At 44.3% G+C, this 18386-nt stretch overlaps 1 protein-coding gene across 1 annotated transcript in view; it reads left to right on the top strand.

Annotated features, from left to right (window-relative positions):
• PLCG2 (phospholipase C gamma 2) overlaps positions 1-16739 on the top strand; it is a 143522-nt gene extending 126783 nt beyond the window's left edge. Inside the window, exons 31-33 of the mRNA XM_036276088.1 lie at positions 221-309; positions 11851-12035; positions 12866-16739. Of these exons, the coding sequence (XP_036131981.1) occupies positions 221-309; positions 11851-12035; positions 12866-12908 (317 nt within the window). The 3' untranslated portion in view covers positions 12909-16739. The remainder of the gene's footprint in view (positions 1-220; positions 310-11850; positions 12036-12865) is intronic.
• The last annotated feature ends 1647 nt before the right edge of the window (positions 16740-18386 follow it).

The following is an 18386-nucleotide window of genomic DNA, read 5'->3' as shown; positions in this document are numbered from 1 at the left end:
CAACTTCACCTCTCTGTATGGGCCTATCAGTCAAGGCTGCATTCTGGAGCCCCCCTCTCCATAACCATCAGGTTGGGACCCCGGGCTTCCAGAAAGTCAGCCCAGCAGGGGGCACTGTCCTCACTGTTCCTCGAACTAGGCATGTGATCCAGGGCTACCTCAGGAAAGCTAAGGTCAGACATTAATCGCCTGCCTTGCATTGTTTTCCATTCTGCTGCAGGATTTCGGTCTGTTCCTCTGAAGAATGGGTACAGTGAAGACATTGAGCTGGCTTCCCTCCTGGTTTTCTGTGAGATGCGGCCAGTCCTGGTGAGTGGAGAAACACCTTGGGGTTCCCTGAGCTACATCTGCAGGTGGGGTGGAAACGGTCCATGAGTGTGCTTGGCTGATGGACTTAACCCCATCGAGAATGATCTGGCCAGACATGCCACATCATCACAAAAGAATTCCTTTCAGCTACAGATTTCCCCATAGGTCCTAGGTTTTTTCCTCCTAGCATCCGCCCTTCTTGGAAAATGCTGTGTGATTCTAGGAGTAGGCTATGTAGTCGGAAAGGGTGAGCTCTTTGGAAGGTCCTCCTAGTTGCATTCAGCAAGAGCCAGGCAAGGGATGCTCTTCTAGATAAGTTCATCCTGCCTGGGGGCCTTGCTCTGCTTGTTGGTCTTCGGAAATCCCTTACAAAGTCTGAAAGCATCCAACAGGCCTTGTCCACGGGGAAGGGTATTCATAGACCACAACTTCCCATAGTGAGCGGCACTCCTTTTGGGGTTCTTTCTGTTACTGGAAGAGCCTGCCTTTTTGGTCCTTTTGTTTTGCCAAGGCCTTGAAGATACTGAATCCCTCTTTTTATTAACCAGTTACAGTAGACTTAGCAGAAAGGGCTTGGCCTCCTTGAACTATAGAGGTTGAGATAGGTTGCTGAGAACACAGCACCAAGCTGTGGGTTGTTAAGGTCTCGGGTTTGATGGTGGGTGAAGATGTGGATACTTACTGTGGTTCTGGAGCTTCAGAATCTTCTGGTGGCCCCTCCCACAGAATGAAGCCCACTCAGCATGTGTTCTGCAAGGCCTCAAACGTGGTCAATTCAGTTTCCCGAGATCTTTCCATTCCCTTGCCACAAAACCCAGCATGATCTGGGAGATTTCTGCGGTCAGTCCAGTCATCTGGGGATAACCTAGAAAGACCATGGTCCCAGACCCCAGCAGGCTGATGTGGGCGTGGTCAGTGCCCCTGGATACACATCTTGTTTTCTCAATCTGGTTGTTCTCTGGGTAGGGAAGTCATAGCCTGTGCTGGTTGGCTGTGAGAACTACCAAATGGGGAGGGAAGATGGCAGGGGTGAGGGAGGATGCCTTTTAATAGCATAGTCCATGCAGTAAAAATTCATGAACGCGATTCAGAGGAGAGAGCATTAGGCTTTTCTGCATAGCTGGTTCTCTTACATTCCGTTTCTGCACCTGGGATAGTTTTACACTCCAAAGCACCGAGATGAAAGAGGATACAAAAAATAAGAGGGGACAGAAAGCAGCAAAACAGAAAGCAGAGACTTAAAAGGCACACTAGTTGGGGGCCCTAGAACCTTGGTGGCAGCCAAAGGCATCACTTTCTGTTGGTAAACGGAAGCTCGTGATGATGGGATTCTGTCTCAAAAGGATAAGGGGGTGGATGATGGGAAGGTTTCCATTTTGAACTAGTTTTTAAATGATATAGTGCTTTGGACTCTGTCAAAGCAAGTGCAGTGTTTATGTGAAAATTATCATTTTCACTTGAACCTTGAGTTATGGATAAAAAAAAAATCACCTTTCACGATTCTTCTAACGATAGAAACATTCGATGATAAAAATTTATATAAATTCTTCCCTTTAGCAGGCGACTGAGTCAGCCAGTGAGTCCTTGTTGGGAATGAGCAAGTCTTAAAATTTCTCCTCTTTTAAAACGAATTATGCATTTGTCAATCATGAATAAGACTATCTGAGGTCTTTAAGAAGTCCACTAAAAGACTTAAGCCACAATATATTATTTTGTATAAATTATTTTTAAAAATGCACACAGCCCAGATTTGTGTGGGAAGTCTAGTCTTATAATTTGGGGGAAGAAACAAATAGATAAAGCTAGCATTTGGTCTGTTAGCTTCCTTCCTTTCCAGGCCAATGCATTTTTTAAAATTAACTTATTTTTTAAAATATTTTTTTCTTTATTGGTTTAAGAGAGATAGAAACATCGATGAGAGAGAATGTTGATTGGCCGCCTCCTGCATGCCCCCCACTGGGGATCAGACCCACAACCTGGACATGTGCCCTGACCAGGAATCGAACCCGCAACATCTTGGTGCATGGGTCAGTGCTCAACCAATGAGTCACACCGGCCGGGCTAGGCCAATGCAGTTTTATAAATGTGCAATAATAACAACAACAACAATACAAATTCCTGTACACACGTCTAATTTTTTCTTGAAAGCATTTTTTGGGCACTACTGACATTTGGGGCCAGATCATCCTTTGTGGGGGGAGCTGTCCCATGCAGTAAGATGTTTAGCAGCATCCCTGCTCTCAACCTACTAAATGCCAGGAGCGCCCCCACTCCTTGTATAACAGCCAAAACTATATCCAGACATTGTCATATGTCTCCTGGTGGCAAAAATGATCTTTGGTCAGGAATCACTGCTTCAAAGCTAGATTGTAAGCACTTTTCATACTATTACCTAGTCTTCATTAGCACTTAATGTTGGACACATTTTTCCATCAAGCTGATCAACCATAGGTTAAACATTCCCCTAAATGGGGCATTTAGACAGAAACCACTTACAAAGAAGGCTCTCATGGACATCTTATGTGGTTCCTCATTTCCTCCTATAATTCAGAATTAATTCCTCAGGATCAATTCCCTAATATGGAATTAATGGGATCAATTCACTGAGCAGGATGGTAACACTGTAAAACCTGGGCCTGCAGCAAATGCCCGGAGAAAGGAAGCTTGAAGATCCTTGGCTTAGTCGTTTTCCCCTCCCCAGTCCAATGAAAGATCTGGGATTCTGTTGCCTGGGGAAAAGGAAACCAACATTTTCTCTCTGTGTACATAAAACCCTTTTGCAGACATTTCACGGAAAAAAATGAAGTGATAACAGTGGTTTCAGATGGCGGTCGGACCGCATTTGTTTAGACACTGCTGTGCAAAGCTGTCGTGAACAACTCGGGAACGTTATAAATAATTTAAGTAATTAGGTACTGCTGGCAGCAGGGAAAGTTACTATATTTAAAAGGAAATGTGTTTATCCAGACTTGACTTCCTGGGTGGGGGAAGCTTCGTGTGCCGGGTGCAGCTGGGGCTGCCAACGGGGTGTGGCTGGGGGTGTTGTGTGGGTTCCAGGTGGGACCGTGACTTGCGCAGATCTTCTCTCCGAAGGAATTCTGGAGGAAAAGTTGTGCAAGTTTCATTGCAACTGCTGGGTTTCGAGCTTCTGTTTCCTTCCACGTCTGTCACCCGGTCCCAAGCCACTGGTGTCTCTGCCCCAGGCCGCAGCGAGGAGATTCTGGGAAGCCGAGCGGGCCTGGGCTCCATCGCCCTGGGCTTTCTTGTTGCCCAAGGTCAAACCCTGTTTGATTTATCACTGTATCCTCCTTGATGCCAGGGAGAGACTCTGGTAAACAGCTTCACGAGAGATTTGTCTGAGCAAATGATTGATCCAGTGTGGGCCGAGATGGAGTTTACTCATAAAACATTTGCCGAGGGAGAGGTTAAAGCTCCAGAAAACTGTCAATAAGCACTTGAAGCCCCTTCTGAAGAAGCCATTTATTTACACGTCACAATTACTTTATCAATTCCCAGCCCTTTACTCAGCGGTATGTGTGTTTTACAAAGAGTATTTTTAGTACCGTTTTATTACCTACTGTATTTAATTCGAAGCAGGAAAGAAAGGGGGGAATTTGAAAAGATTCCCATCTACAACCTGTAGATAGGTGCTCTTAGCACTTTCGTATATTTTCTTTGCCTGATAATTTTTTGCATATGATATATCCATAGTCAGAATCACTTAACGCATATGAATGTGTGCCCTTTATCCACTTCACAGACGCCTTGTCTATGTGGTTATGTGATTTTCCAAGCCATCGATGCCTGTTTCACAAGGTGTGGGTCCCTAATTCACTTAGCCATTCTCTCACTGACGGACAGTTCGGTTGTTTGTAGATTTTTGCTTTATAAATAATGGACGTCTTTCTATAACATTTTTTGATTAAAAACTATTTCCCTGAGGCTAGATATTTAATCATGGAATACTACATCATGGAGAGGGGGGAAAAAAAGACCATATATTTTTGGCTACATGTTGAATTGTTCTCTGAACGCATATAGTTTCTTTTAAGTTGATGTATTATATCCAGCCTTGCCTTTAATTGAAAAGGGCCTTCACTCAACTGATCTAAACTTGTGAGATTCAGAAAGACGGGACAGGAGAAAGCGTGGAAATTTGAATATTCCATCCTCATCCTCGTTGATGGGCACACTGGCAGTACCCGGAGGGTGTGGTTGAGAAAACTGGCCGCCCTAGGATCCACTCAGAAGTGGATGGTGCTTAGCTTTGCACTGGGCGGAGGAGCCTAGGGGAAAGACCGGGATGCTGTGGTCCCTGGTGAGTGCTCAGCCACAAGGCAAAAGGCCACGGCACACGCTCCAGGGTCCTAGAGGACTTGGCGGGGGGAGTGGGGAGGCGGGAGGGCATGTACTCGGAGCTGAGCTGGACCTGGTGTTTGAGGTTGGGGAAGATTTCCTTACAGCTGGGGAGACCCGGAGGCACAGAAAGACCCCCCTTGTACATAAACAGCTAACGTTCGCCAGTTTGCCCAAAGAGCAAAAACGTCCCAAAGAGCAGGAACGGCTGCGCCTGCCTCTAAGACCCAGCAACTTGCCCTGACTGCCGAACAGACAAAACCGTGAGCACACAGTGAAAAAAGAACTGGCCAGAGTCACAGAAGGAACAGACCCAGTGGACACCTGGTGCAGGTGGCTGGCAGTTGACGTAGAGCTGTTGGAAGCACCCAGTGAGAACCCTACCTCTTTAGTCTTAAGAGTTTTTTCAAGGATTTCTAAGTAGAGCACTGAAAAAGACTTCTTGGAATTTGAAACAAAAAGACTGATTTCTTGAATTTAAAAATTCAGAGCATGAACAGAGACATTCACATTAGTGACCTAAAACATAACATGAAAGACACGTCTCGTCATTGAGAGTGACACCACCATGAGTTGGAAATCATACAGCTCAGAGGACAGTCCTAACATCAAGCATGTTCCAGAGAACAGAGTGGAACAGATGGGTGAAGGGCTATTAATGAAACAGTTAAGAGAGGGGATTTTGCCCTGGCTGGTTTGGCTCAGCGGTTAGAGCGTCGGCCTGCGGTACAGAGAGACCCGGGTTCGGTTCCCGCTAAGGGCATGTACCTCGGTTGCAGTTTGTCCCCGGCCCTGGTTGGTCGTGCGGGTGGCAGCCACTCGATGTGTCCCTTCACATCGATGTTTCTCTCTCCCTCCCGCTCTATCTGAACAAAAAATAGAAAAATGTCCTCGGGTGAGGATGGGAAAAAAAAAAAAAAGAGAGGGGATTTTGCCCTGGCTGGTTTGACTCAGGGGTTGAGTGTTGACTGGTGGACCAGAGTCCCAGGTTTGGTTCTCACTAAGGGCACGTATCTCGGTTGCAGTTTGTCCCCGGCCCCGGTTGGGGTCGTGTGGGTGGCAGCCAGTCAATGTCTCTCTCTCTCCCTCCCTCCCTCTCTATCTGAAGATAAAATGCAAAAATGTCCTCAGGTAAGGATAAAAAAAGAGGGAATTTTCTCTGATTTGATGCTTGGGAGGCTCACTTGATTCCCAAAGGGGTGAATGGAAAACACAGCCACCCACCCCCCGAGTTGTATTTTAGTCAATGTTTTGAACTCCATGGATAAATGAAAAAAAAAAAACACCAAAAACAAAACCCAAACTTCCCAACACACTAAGTTATCTACAAAGAAAATCAGATAAGTTGAACATCAGACTTGTCCACTTCAGCATTGGAAACTAGTCTTAAAACACATGCACTGAGCATTCATCTAAAAATTTCATAAATACCCATATACTAATAGGAACAAAATAGAGATAAAGCCAACTGAATGAAACAGAAGAGAGGACAGAAGAAAGAACAAATGCTGATTCATTGAAAAGACCAGTTCAATAAACTCTTTGCCCGCTTAGAGAAGAGCAAACACATACAAGAATAAATATTAAAAAGAGGACTGAACTCCAAATAATGAGAAGATAAATAAATTTGAAAAATGAGGGCAAATGGGCAACTGCCTTGAAGCATGAAAATAGGCTAAAGTTGTTTCAAGAAGCGGTACAAAACTTACAAAGTCCTGGAGGGACCATTTGAAGGATCATATGATACCTATCAGATAAAATAAGCATCCGATCTAGATGATCTTAGAGCTTGTTCTACTTGGATTTAAAGAACATCATTCCAAGTTTAATCCATTGATGTCAGTAGAAAAATGGAAATGCTTCAGTTAATGACTTGAAGCTATATAACTTTCATATCAGAATTGGAGCTAGTACCCGTCTCTCCTCCCACCTTGTACTGCACTTGTAAGTGGCACCATTTCTATGTATCTGTAGTTGTATACCTATACGTATGTCTCATTTGGACTTGAACACATTTCTAGATTAGATCATGGATTATCTACTGCATTGATTCTGTTTGTGTTTTTCCCACAAAACAATCCAATGGCTCTTGGATTTCTCATTCAGCCATTTCCATGTTCGTCTTTACTGACTCAGTCTGCTTTCCTCAAACTTCTCTTCATTTTAGAACTCCTGTGTTTGGATACGTACTTCATTTATTTTATTTTCATGTTGAACGAGTGGGCACTGCAGGCTGTGCACAAATAGAAGATTCGGGGCAAAGTGGGCTCCACTCTTCTGAAACACCCTCTGGAGGGAGAGAGTTGGCAAGTGCCCAGACCCGGGCCATAGTCAGCCCTGCAGCCGGGACACAAGCTGTGATCTGTGGGGTTCCTGAGAACCCAGAGCCTCAGGCCGTCACCCTACCACTTAGCAGACCCTACTGTTGGGAGCACCCCCCCCCCTTTAGAAAATTTCTAAAACCAGATAACATGTAGATTCAAGGGAGAAACAACCTTCCGATCCAAGATGAACTGCACATTAAAATTTTATTTATTTTTTAATCCTCACCCGAAGATATTTTTCATTGATTTTTTTTTTTTTTTTGATAGAGTGGAAGAGAAGGATAGGGAGAGAGAGAGAAACATTGATGTTGAGAGAGACACATCAATTGATTTCCTCCTGCACAACCCTGACCAGGGCTGGGGATCGAACTTGCAACCCAGGTACGTGCCCTTGACCAGGAACCGAACCCATGACCCTTTGGTCCGAGACTCAATGCTCTAACTGCTGAGCCAAACTGGCCAGGGCTTACACATTAAAATTTTAAGGCACTCAAGGAAAACAATGCCCAAATAGCTCACAAACGTAAAGCAAGAGAATTCACTCCAGTGACTCTGAAAATGACTTTGAAATAAAGTCAGTTCTTTTTCAGAAAGAACACAATGAGTGGTATTTTAAAAGAACAACCCTTCTTACTATTAATAAAGAACATCTAGGGTGGTGGTTCTCAACTTTCCTAATGCTGCGACCCTTTAATACAGGTCCTCATGTTGTATGTGGGCGGACCCGCCTGGAGACGGATAGAGGAGCGGTGTCTCGGTTCCTAAGACCATCGGAAATATGTGTTTTCTGATGGTCTTGTGCGACCCCCAAAAGGGTCGCGACCCACAGGTTGAGAACCGCTGATCTAGGGAATGAAAGGACCAATTAGAAATTCTGGAAATACAATCTGAAAAATTATGAAAAAAAAAATGCTTTAAAGCTTAGTCTTGAGAAATTCCAGGAAGGGTACAGTTAAGGAAAGAATTAGTAAATGTGAAGATTGTGTTGGAGAATTTGCTTTGAATAAAGCAAGATATAAATATGAAGAACAAGAGTGAAGAAAGGACAGTAGCGTGAGAATCTTCGACATCAACTATTGGAGATGTTGATGATTGAGGATTTCCTAGCATTGAAGAGATACAGGCCCTCCAACTATAAACACAGCATTACAGCTAATACAGATCCGGACATAGACATGTCATACTGAATTGAATTGGCAGAACCAGGAGAACGAAGCTTATAAAAGAGATGAGAGAAGACTGATTACCTACAGAGGACTGACCAGTGACAGCAAACTCCCACAGTGATGACAGCCTGAGGACTAAGGGATAACTTCAAGATTGTTTAAGACACACACCGTAAGTCTAGACATTCTATAGCCAAATAACTACCATTCAAGAGTGAGGGCAAAAGGAAGGTACTTTTCAGACATACAGTGGCACATAACTTAGTACTAATACACCTTTGTTTAAAAAAGAAACCTATCGCCCAACCAGTGTGGCTCTGTGGTTGAGCATCGACCCATGCACCAAGAGGTCTCTGGTTTGATTCCCGGTCAGGGCACATGCCCGGGTTGTAGGCCTGATCCCCAGTGGGGGGCATGCAGGAGGCAGACAGTCAATGTTCTCTCTCATCCATGTTTCTGTTTCTCCCTTCCTCTCTCTCTCTAACATAAGAAAAAAAAAACAAAAAAGAAACCTACCAAAATACTCTTAAGCAAGAGGGAATGGAATAATGGAATGCAAGAAGCATGGTGAGCAAAGAAATTAGTAAAGTATATTGGGAAACAAATAACTAAATTTTTGTGTGAAAACGCATACTCAAAACCCAGGTAATAATTGTCTCAAAACCCAGGGGGAAGTCTTGATTGGGGATGGGAAGTGCTTAGAATGGACTGTGCTCTGTTTCTTGACTTGGTGGTGTCTCCATAGCTGTTTGCGTTATTAAACTGTATATAGTAAGTCCTCACTTAACGTCATTATTAGGTTCTTGGAAACTGCAGCGTTAAACGAAACAACTTATGATGAAACCAGTTTTACCTTAGGCTAATTGAAATAAGTAAGAGTTAAATTCCTACAACATAGAAACATCACAAGTTCTAAATAATGACCCAAAATACTCCTAACGTTGAACACGGAAATAAATGTGATCTAGACATACGTTTAAGAAAAATAAGCCCTGGCCGGTTTGGCTCAGCGGTTAGAGCGTCGGCCTGCGGACCAGAGAGTCCTGAGTTCGGCTCCCGCTAAGGGCATGTATTTCGGTTGCAGTTTGTCCCCGGCCCTGGTTGGGTCGTGCGGGTGGCAACCACTTGATGTGTCCCTTTCACGTCGATGTTTCTCTCTCTCTCCCGCTCTGTCTGAATAAAGAATGGAAAAATGTCCTCGGGTGAGGATAAAAAAAAAAAAAAAAGAAGAAAAATTAATAAAAACAAGACAGACAGTTCTTTTCCAACCTGCTTATTCCTTCAGGGTCATGAGTGGCGTGAGCCTGTCCCAGCAACTGGACAGGATGCCCTCCCATCACAGGGCACACTCACACCCAGGCTGCACTCGCTCAGACAGGGACAGTGTGGACGCGTCAGTTCATCCGACATGCACATCTTTGGGATGTGGGGAAAAAACCAGAGTACCTGGAAGAACATGTAAACTCCACACAGACAGTGGCCCCCATTCCCCACTGGAATTGATTTTTTTCTCATCAACGTTATGACAAAAGGACATTGAGTGGAACAACGTTATTCAAGGCCCTGCTGTATAGGTTTACTTTTCTGAATGTTATATATGTGTTTTTATATATGATTTTATGTGTGCGGAACACTAAGGACTAAATTATATAACATAGAATATAAAAGCTTTGGGATTCAGAAAAGGAGATAAAAGGCTTTAATTATAGCAGCATTTGGAGAAAAAGGTAGACTTTGAACTTAACCTGAAGAACCAATAGTCATCACATACTATGAAAGCAACAGAGTGGTTGTCTTCTAGGCGGAGAGAAGGTGAAAAAGACCATTTGTAGTGCAGACTTAATACTTGAATGGGGCGTTTGTTTTGCTTTGCTTTATTTATTTATCTGTTTATTTTAAATCCTCACCCGAGGATATGTTTTTACTGATCAGAGAGAGAGAGAGAGAAATCAATCAGTTACCTCCCATAAGCTCTCCAAGTGGGGATTGGACCCACAGCCTAGGTGTGGGCCCTGACCGGGAATCAGACCCGCGACCATTTTGGTGGATGGGTCGAGGCGCTTTGCTTTATTCTTAAAGGACAGCCAGTCTCCTTGAGAAAGGGCATACAGTACATCAGAGTCATTACTGACTCTTCCCTTGGTGACAACGAATTAGTCACCAAGGACTGTCCATCTTACCTCCGCTCCTCGTGCAAAGAAAATCATCGTTTTACTCCTCTGCACCTTTGGGAGTGGCTGGAATAAACTCCATCCCTGTTCTCCAAGTCAGAGTTCTACCTGTCGTCCTGGGGGCGTCCATGACGTCATTAAGGGGGGGGATCAGCAGAGCAAGGTGTGCTCTGAGTCCATTTTTGTAAAAATAAATGACCAAAGCAGCTCATTTGTGTATACTGATGCTTGTTTTTGTCACACTGGAGTCTCTCATTTGAACTGCTCCATCAGGGGTAGTGGCCATTCTTGACATAGTAATAGTCAGCAATCTTTTAAAAAACATCACCCTCTTCTTCCTCCTTTGCTGAAACCCAAACTCCTTACCTTGATAAGTGTTTTCTTAGCATAGTGGAGGGAATATTTTGGCTCAGACAACTGCAAAGTTTATGGGTAGGGCTTGCTTCAGTCATGGCTGGATCCAGGTGATCCCCAATGGCTCTGCCTCCCTATGTTGGCTTCACTCCTAATTTTCTGTATATGATAGCAAAGGGGCCGCGACTGGCAACTGGAAACACCATCACTCTCTCAGTTGACCCCAAAAAAACTATCTTTTTACCAAGAGCACCAACCAAAGTCCCATGGATACTTCTGACAGGCCTGAATTGGGTCACGTGCCTGGAGGAGGAAGGAGGAGGAGGAGAGCAAGACATCATTACTGGCTAGAATTGAGTCACATGCCCATCTCTGGGGGCATAACCTGTGTTACCTGGCTTTCTTTGTAGGGGGTGGGTACAGCCCTATTGAGATAATTCATATAACATACACTTCACTCATTTAAAGTGTGCAGTTCAGTGGTTTATACTCACAGAGTTATCACCATGATCGCTTTTAGAACATTTCCATCACCCCCAAAAGAACTTCCTGCTCCTCAGTTGCCTCCACACACTTCACCCCCTCACCCCCTACCCCAGGCAACCACGAATCTACTGTCTCTATGAATTTGCCTGTTCTGGACATTTCATATAAGTGGAGTCATGGCATGTGGTCCTTTGGACCTGGCTTCTTTCCCTTAACATCATGTTTTCAAGGTTCCTCCATGTTGTAGTGTGTTACCTCGACTTGTCATAGGCCCTTGATGAGATCTTAAATGACGTGCTGGCTCATGCTTACCTTTCTGCCCTCACATTAGGCTGTTCTCTCCCTCACCTGCTGGGTTCCACTTTCTGCTCAGGGATAACGGTCCAAAGGTGGTATTGACCAGTGAAAAACCAGATTTGATGAAGAAATGGGGTCAATGGGCAATGCCTGTTATTCCAGTGTTTCACAATAAGGCCATCCTTAATTGTGATCAAGGGTTTTTTAAACTGCTTGCTTCCAGTGCAAGAAACAGTCACCAGTTTTATATTTGGTTAAAATGGGCCCTGGATTTTCTGGGATAATTCCAGTTGCCAAGCTCGTGCCCTGTGCTTCCTTCGGCCACACTCGTAAGATGCCCTGTGATTTGGGAGACACTGTCACCCCATGGTGCTTCTTTACCTCCAGGAGAGCGAAGAGGAACTGTACTCCTCCTGTCGCCAGCTGCGGAGGCGGCAAGAAGAGCTGAACAACCAGCTCTTTCTATATGACACGCACCAGAACTTGCGCAATGCCAACCGGGACGCCCTCGTTAAAGAGTTCAATGTCAACGAGAACCAGCTCCAGCTGTACCAGGAGAAGTGCAACCGGAGGTAGCTCAGCCCCTTCCCCACCTGCAGACCTTCAGGCCTCGCTCCTCTGAGCACAGTGCCATTGGGCCCCTGGGGCCAGGCTTTGGGGAGGCACCATTGTCTTTAGAAATCCTTTGACTGATTCCTTTGACTCGAGCTCTCTGAGCTCGATAAACGAAAGTATAGTAGTACCTTAAGTGCCTGCACCTTCCCTAAGTGGAACTATCATCACTAGAAGGACACTGTAATATAAGTGAAAATAAACAGTGACCACTACTTTTAAAAGAGACCCTGTTGAGTTCCCAAGAATGGGCCAGTCCAGTGGTTGTAAATCAGGGCAGACACGAAATGGGGTGAGGCAGCCAAGTGTGCCTAGTGCCTGCAATGTGCCAGATAGACCTGCTCGGCAAAGCACTACCTGCCCTGGCCAGGTAGCTCAGTTGGTTAGAGCATCATCCCACTATGCCCGGGTTCCAGGTTTGATCCTTGGTCAGGGCACAAACAAGACTCAATCAATGGATGCATAAATAAGTAAAGCAACAGATCGATGTTTCTCTCAAATCAATTTTTTAAAAAAGCACTCTCTCTCCAAAATGCCCTTAGCAACCTTCAGTGGGACACAGCATGTAGCTTCCTTACCCATATTCTTCTCATGTTATCTGTACTTTCTTAGCCTAGCAAGCAGCAGTGACCTCAGTGCAATGACCAGTGAGGAAATGGAGACTCAGAGAGGTTAAATGTCTTGCCAGGAGGCCACCTCTCTGATTCCCAGCCAAGAGTCACCTGCAGATGTGTGCACAGAGAAATGTTACAGAGCCCAGTGGATGACGGTGAAATCTGTTTTATTTCAGGTTGAGAGAGAAGAGAGTCAGCAACAGCAAGTTTTACTCCTAGAAGCCGGGGTGCATGTGTGAGGGTGTTGTGTGTGCGCGCGCGTGTTTGCATGTAGAAGAATGTGCTGTATTCAGACCCTGGGAGCATGCTAATGTGTGACGTCATCTTCTCTTCAAGTCTACAGTCAAGATGGCGTTCCCGAAGAAGACCCGATCAGCATGAGTTGGGGTGATTTCCTCCTAATTTTTTCATCTTGGACAGTTTCTTAACTTATAATTCTGTATAGAGGACCCCAAAATCACACTCCTCGTTTTTGGCCCCTTGTGTGCCAAACCTCATTGAATAAAAGCAGTGAAAGTCTCCAGCAGTTAGACCTTCCGTGCACAGACTGCACCGAACAGGGTTCCTGTTCCGGCCTCTAATGACCCAGGTCACTGACTTCCATGGGAGATGAGCCCCCAGTATAAGGAACTAGTAAATTAGCTTCTGCAAAGACTAACTGAAAGGCAAATGATTCCACAGTTAAGGCCATCGGATTTCACCGAGGCCCAAAGAGGAGCCCTGCCCCTGGCTGCCACATCTGTCCAGCTTCCCTGCCCCAGGCTCAGTCAACGCACTTGAACTACCACTGGCTGGCTAGCTGGCTAGACAGACCTGCTGTCGTACCTGAGTCTGTAGAACCTCTGTGCATTAAGACAGTTTCTAGTTAAGGGAGAGACTTGCTCTGTGGCTGGAGTTACTGGGGGTGGGAGGTGGAAATCGTGGAGCCTCTTTGATTTAAAAAGCCTGTTAGAAACCAGAGACCCACCGAAGGCCCGCAGGGGAGGCTCTGGGTCTGCGGCTCCCACGGACAAGGGGTCAGTGTACCGATTAAAACACAGGGACACGAGTCACGCTCCATGGTGGCATTTCTCTGGATTACTGTTTGCTGCCGCAGCAAGCTGAGCCTGTGGCTGAAGCAGTAGAAAGCTACAGAACATCTCAGATACCCGGAACAAGATAACACCCCTCTGCACCTTGAGATACAACGTAATGATTTGTACCTGGTGATTTAACAAGGCTTTTTAAAGATGAGGTAGTGGCCGGGGGAGTGGCCAGGGGAGTGGTCAGTAGAGTCACAACCTACTCGGAGTGAAATGAGAACTGACTTACGAGGAACGAAGGTGTAACTGGGGGAAAGGTTGTGGTGGGGAGGGACTGGCTGGCAGGCAGTAAGACTGATGGCTTTCGTTGGACGGAACCGGGTCCTGGAAACCCACTGAGCCCTCCCCTAGTTCTGGGCTTAGCACACATGTATTACTGACGAGTACATTCAACCAACCGGCTTTCTGATCAACAGACCTTGGCCCTTCAGCCCACAGCAATTTCTGGAGCACCACCATACCCCAGGCACTATGCCAAGTGTTAAACAAAAGGTCTTTTCAAAAGAAATTTAAAAAGCCACGGTCACTGGTCTTACGGTTACATGTGCTTCTAAAAGAAAGGCAGTGTACGTTGCAGAAAGCCGGGAGACTCGGTACTGGCAGTCTGACCAAGGCGGGGATCTTATTCTGTGCCATCATTGTAGGTTTTCCTGGAATCGGGAGTCGCTCTTCCCTTTGGCAGCCTGTAACGGAGGGAAGGCTATTCCTGCTGGTACAGATGTGTTCACAGCAGTTTCGGGAAAGGCTGGACGGCAGGAAGTGACAGATTCCACAGCCAGTGCCCCGTTACCCCCGCAACCCGATGGCTGCACCCCCACTGCCACCCCCGTAACCTCGCCCGCTCTCTCATTACCTGTAAGCAGTGGAGCTCAGGTGTTCTGTCCTTCCCTCTGTGTTCAGCTCAGGAGTGAGGAAAGACACGAACCGCCCCACTTCACTCCATTGTAAAGCCGAAAAGCTAAGGAAGGCCTGGATCTCCCTTCTGCTTAAATCAGCGGTTCTCAACCTGTGGGTCGCGACCCCTTTGGGCGTTGAACGACCCTTTCACAGGGGTCACCTAAGATCATCGGAAAACACATATTTCCGACGGTCTTAGGAACTGAGACACGGGTCCTCTCTCCGTCTCCAGGCGGATCCGCCCACATACAGCCTGAGGAACTGTATTAAAGGGTCGCGGCATTACGAGGGTTGAGAACCACTGGCTTAAGTGGATGTTTTGCTACCGTATCAAAGACATTGAGGAGTGGTGGCATAGAAGGCAGGAGTTCAGCATCTTTCGGCAGCCACTGTGTAGAATCCATACCCAGCCAGAGAAAGAACAGGCAGGGGAGGGGAGGTTATACTCTAAATGGTGCTGGGAAGAACCCTCTCCCTAAAACCGTCTCCTCCTCCGTGCTATAATCACTTGAATCCACCATTAGAGAGTATTTGCTTTGGTGGCTACATTCTCTTAATAGGGTAACACATGAATCTGATTCTTGGTAGTGGCAGGATTCTCTGAGGAAGACACAGAAGGGAAAAGTGAAGGGTACAGATGACACCATTGCTCTTTCTAGAGTCTGCCTGGATGCCACAAAACCCAAGTCCTATAAAATATCTAGCGGAGATTATGGCTTAATAGTCATGTGTTCAGCACAGTTCATTCAGATCAAGCAGAACAGTGATGGGAACATCCTGAAATATGGCAGCAGCATTGACGGACCAAAGCCATGATTCTATGTGAAATTGTTTTTGTTCATCCTTTCCCTAAGGATATAATTTAGGTATCGGTTATCACATGAATAACCGATTGGTTATCACATAAATAAAAGGGGGAGGCTGGTTGGATCATTTGAGTTTGGAAAATTTAGGTTATACAAAGTTAAATATTTTTCCTGTGAAACTTGGTTATTCTAATGCACACGGTTAAGAGGGGTGTAGAATATCATATTTCCCAAATTTGATCTCAAGACCCTTTTGCCAAGGAATATCTCATGGGACTAATGTACAGTGGAATACATTTGAAGATTTGCTGCTTTATTAAGAAGGCAGCCAGGCAGCATAACATAATAATTTACAGTTGAACCTTGAACAACAATGGGGTTGGGGCACTGACCCCCCTCCCCATTGTGTAGTAAAAAATCTTCATATAACTTTTTACTCCCCCCAAATTTAACTAATAGCTTACTATTGACCAAGCCTTACCAATGACATAGTCAATTAACACATATTTTGTATGATATACGCATTATATGCTGTATTCTCACTATACAGTAAGCCAGAGAAAAGAAAATATTAAAAGCATAAGGAAGAGAAAGTACATTTACAGAATTTATTGAAAAAAATCCACATATAAGTGGACCTGTGTGGTCAAAACCTGTGTTGTTCAAGGGTCAACTACATATGCCCTGTGACCTAGTTCAATAAAATCTAAACTGAAGCCACCAAGGCCAATGGTCTTTAAACTGGACCAGGCTTACTGCCAGACTTGGAAAGTCTCCCAGAACTTGGCAAGGAATACTCAGGCTCGAACAGTTTTAGGGGATAAATTCTCAGATCCTCACCTTTCTATTATTCTTAAGAATTACCTGCCTGAGCATATGCCCTTTTCTCCCTCACAAAAGCAAACATCCTTTCCCATCTTTAGTCTTACTGTAGAGCATGACACAAGGTGTAAGATTCAAAACATGGGTGTTTAGACAGCGAGGGCTTCTTAACAGCAGGGCAAAAATCCCTTCGCAAGTCTGGTGGTTCCAAATTCTGTTTTCAACAAAATGGAAGGGACACCCAGGATTGCCGGGTATTTCAGCGTGTAATTCCAAAGGAGTTGGAAGAATTCAGTTATCACGTTATCACAAAGCTCCTTATGTTCCCATCTAATCACCTGTGTGAACAAGGACTATCAACACCTTCATATGGAAAATGTAAAAGAATAGAATTGATGCTGTACCATGGCCATTCTAACACAGATCATATTAATCTACAAATAAATGAAATAATGGGGGGGGGGGGGCAGGGAGAAGCCTTCCTCATCTCATTGATACATGGCCAGTGAAATTTTACTGTGTCTAATAATTTATTAAAATTTGGACTTTATTTATTAAGTTCAATCCAGGAGACAAATTTAATTTCATAAAGCCATATGGTTGTAGGATATTACACAATTTTATTACAGATCTACAATTAAGCAACAAAAAGGCCAAATATAATTAACCTAAAATTTTGAGGGGGCAGTAGATTAAAAACGCAAATTCAAGGTGTAAAGGGAAAAATGTGGCATTTCTTACTATTAAACATTGCTTTTTTCATGTAATTTTTGAAAGGATCACAGTGCCTATCAAACACGTATTAGATTTAGAGCCTTTTGGCATAATTTAAAAAGGAATTTAGCAGTTTTCTTTACAGATGCAATATCTACAGTATCTCAGCACTTGTACCCTTTGCTACTATTTATGATAAAAATTTTTAGACAAAAATAAAAAATTCACTTAAGAGGTGTCTGAGCATAACATTTTAAGTTGCTTGCCCAGGGTCACTAAATGATGAGTTGTATTTGGAAGCAAGGGTGGTTGAAAGGGGCCTTAACACTTCAAACTCTTAAAAGGAATGTCACTTAACTTATGACTTGTGTGACATTTAACTTTTTGGAGGCAACCCTAAACATCATATTCTAGCCAATAGAAATGAAAAATCAGATTAAGAAATATGCAGAATTACAAAATTGGCATTTGAAAAATACTCAGTGATTTATCTCAGGTTTCCAATTTTCAGAATATTTTCATCTTGAAAAGCCAGATCCCATAGTGATCCTGTCTTTCAGAAATTTCCCCATTTTTTTATTTCTCGCTAGGCTTTACCAAGATGCATTTGTAAACTTGCTTTTCTTTATTAAAGCTTAATTTATTTTTTTATATAAATAGTGTGTGCTTGTGTGTACATAGAGAATTATATATGTGAGTCACACAGACGTTGGCTGTTGTTAATGTGAAGATCAAATGGCTGAATCACATTTTTAAAAAATAAAAATTTGGTCTGAATGAATTCAACAATCTGTCCAGAACTGTTTTTTTTGTTTTTTGTTTTTAATGCTATTCACTTTTTGCTCCCACATAAAACAAGAAAGAAATTCTTTAGGCTCTGGCCAGTGGGGTCAGTTGGTTGAGTGCTGTCCAGTACACCGAGAGGTCGCAGGTTCGATTCCTGGTCAGCGCACATGCTCAGGTTGTGGGCTTGATCTCCAGTGTGGGGCGTGCTGGAGGCGGCCAATTAACGTCTCTCTCTCATTGATGTTTCTTTCTCTCCCTCTCCCTTTCTTTCTCTAAAATCAATAAAAACATATATATATATATAAAAAAACAAAAAACAGAACAAAATTCCTAATGTCTGGTTGATTCCCACTTACACATAATGTAAAAAAAAATACTTCAGGCATGAGGTAGGTACAGTTATATATATTGTTAATCCTCACCTGAGGATATTTTCCTATTAATATTTAGATAGAGTGGAAGGGAGGGAGGGGGAGAGAGAGAGAGAGAAAGAGAAACATCAGTGTGAGAGAGACACAAAAATTGGTGGCCTCCCGCACGGGGTCAGGGATCAAACATGCAACCCAGATATGTGCCCTTGACTGGGAATC

This window comes from Molossus molossus, unplaced genomic scaffold (genome assembly GCF_014108415.1).
Source record: "Molossus molossus isolate mMolMol1 unplaced genomic scaffold, mMolMol1.p scaffold_m16_p_21, whole genome shotgun sequence".
Classification (NCBI taxonomy): Eukaryota; Metazoa; Chordata; class Mammalia; order Chiroptera; family Molossidae; genus Molossus; species Molossus molossus.
The sequence above is the reverse complement of the archived record's forward strand: the minus strand, read 5'-3'. Positions and strand labels throughout refer to the sequence as shown.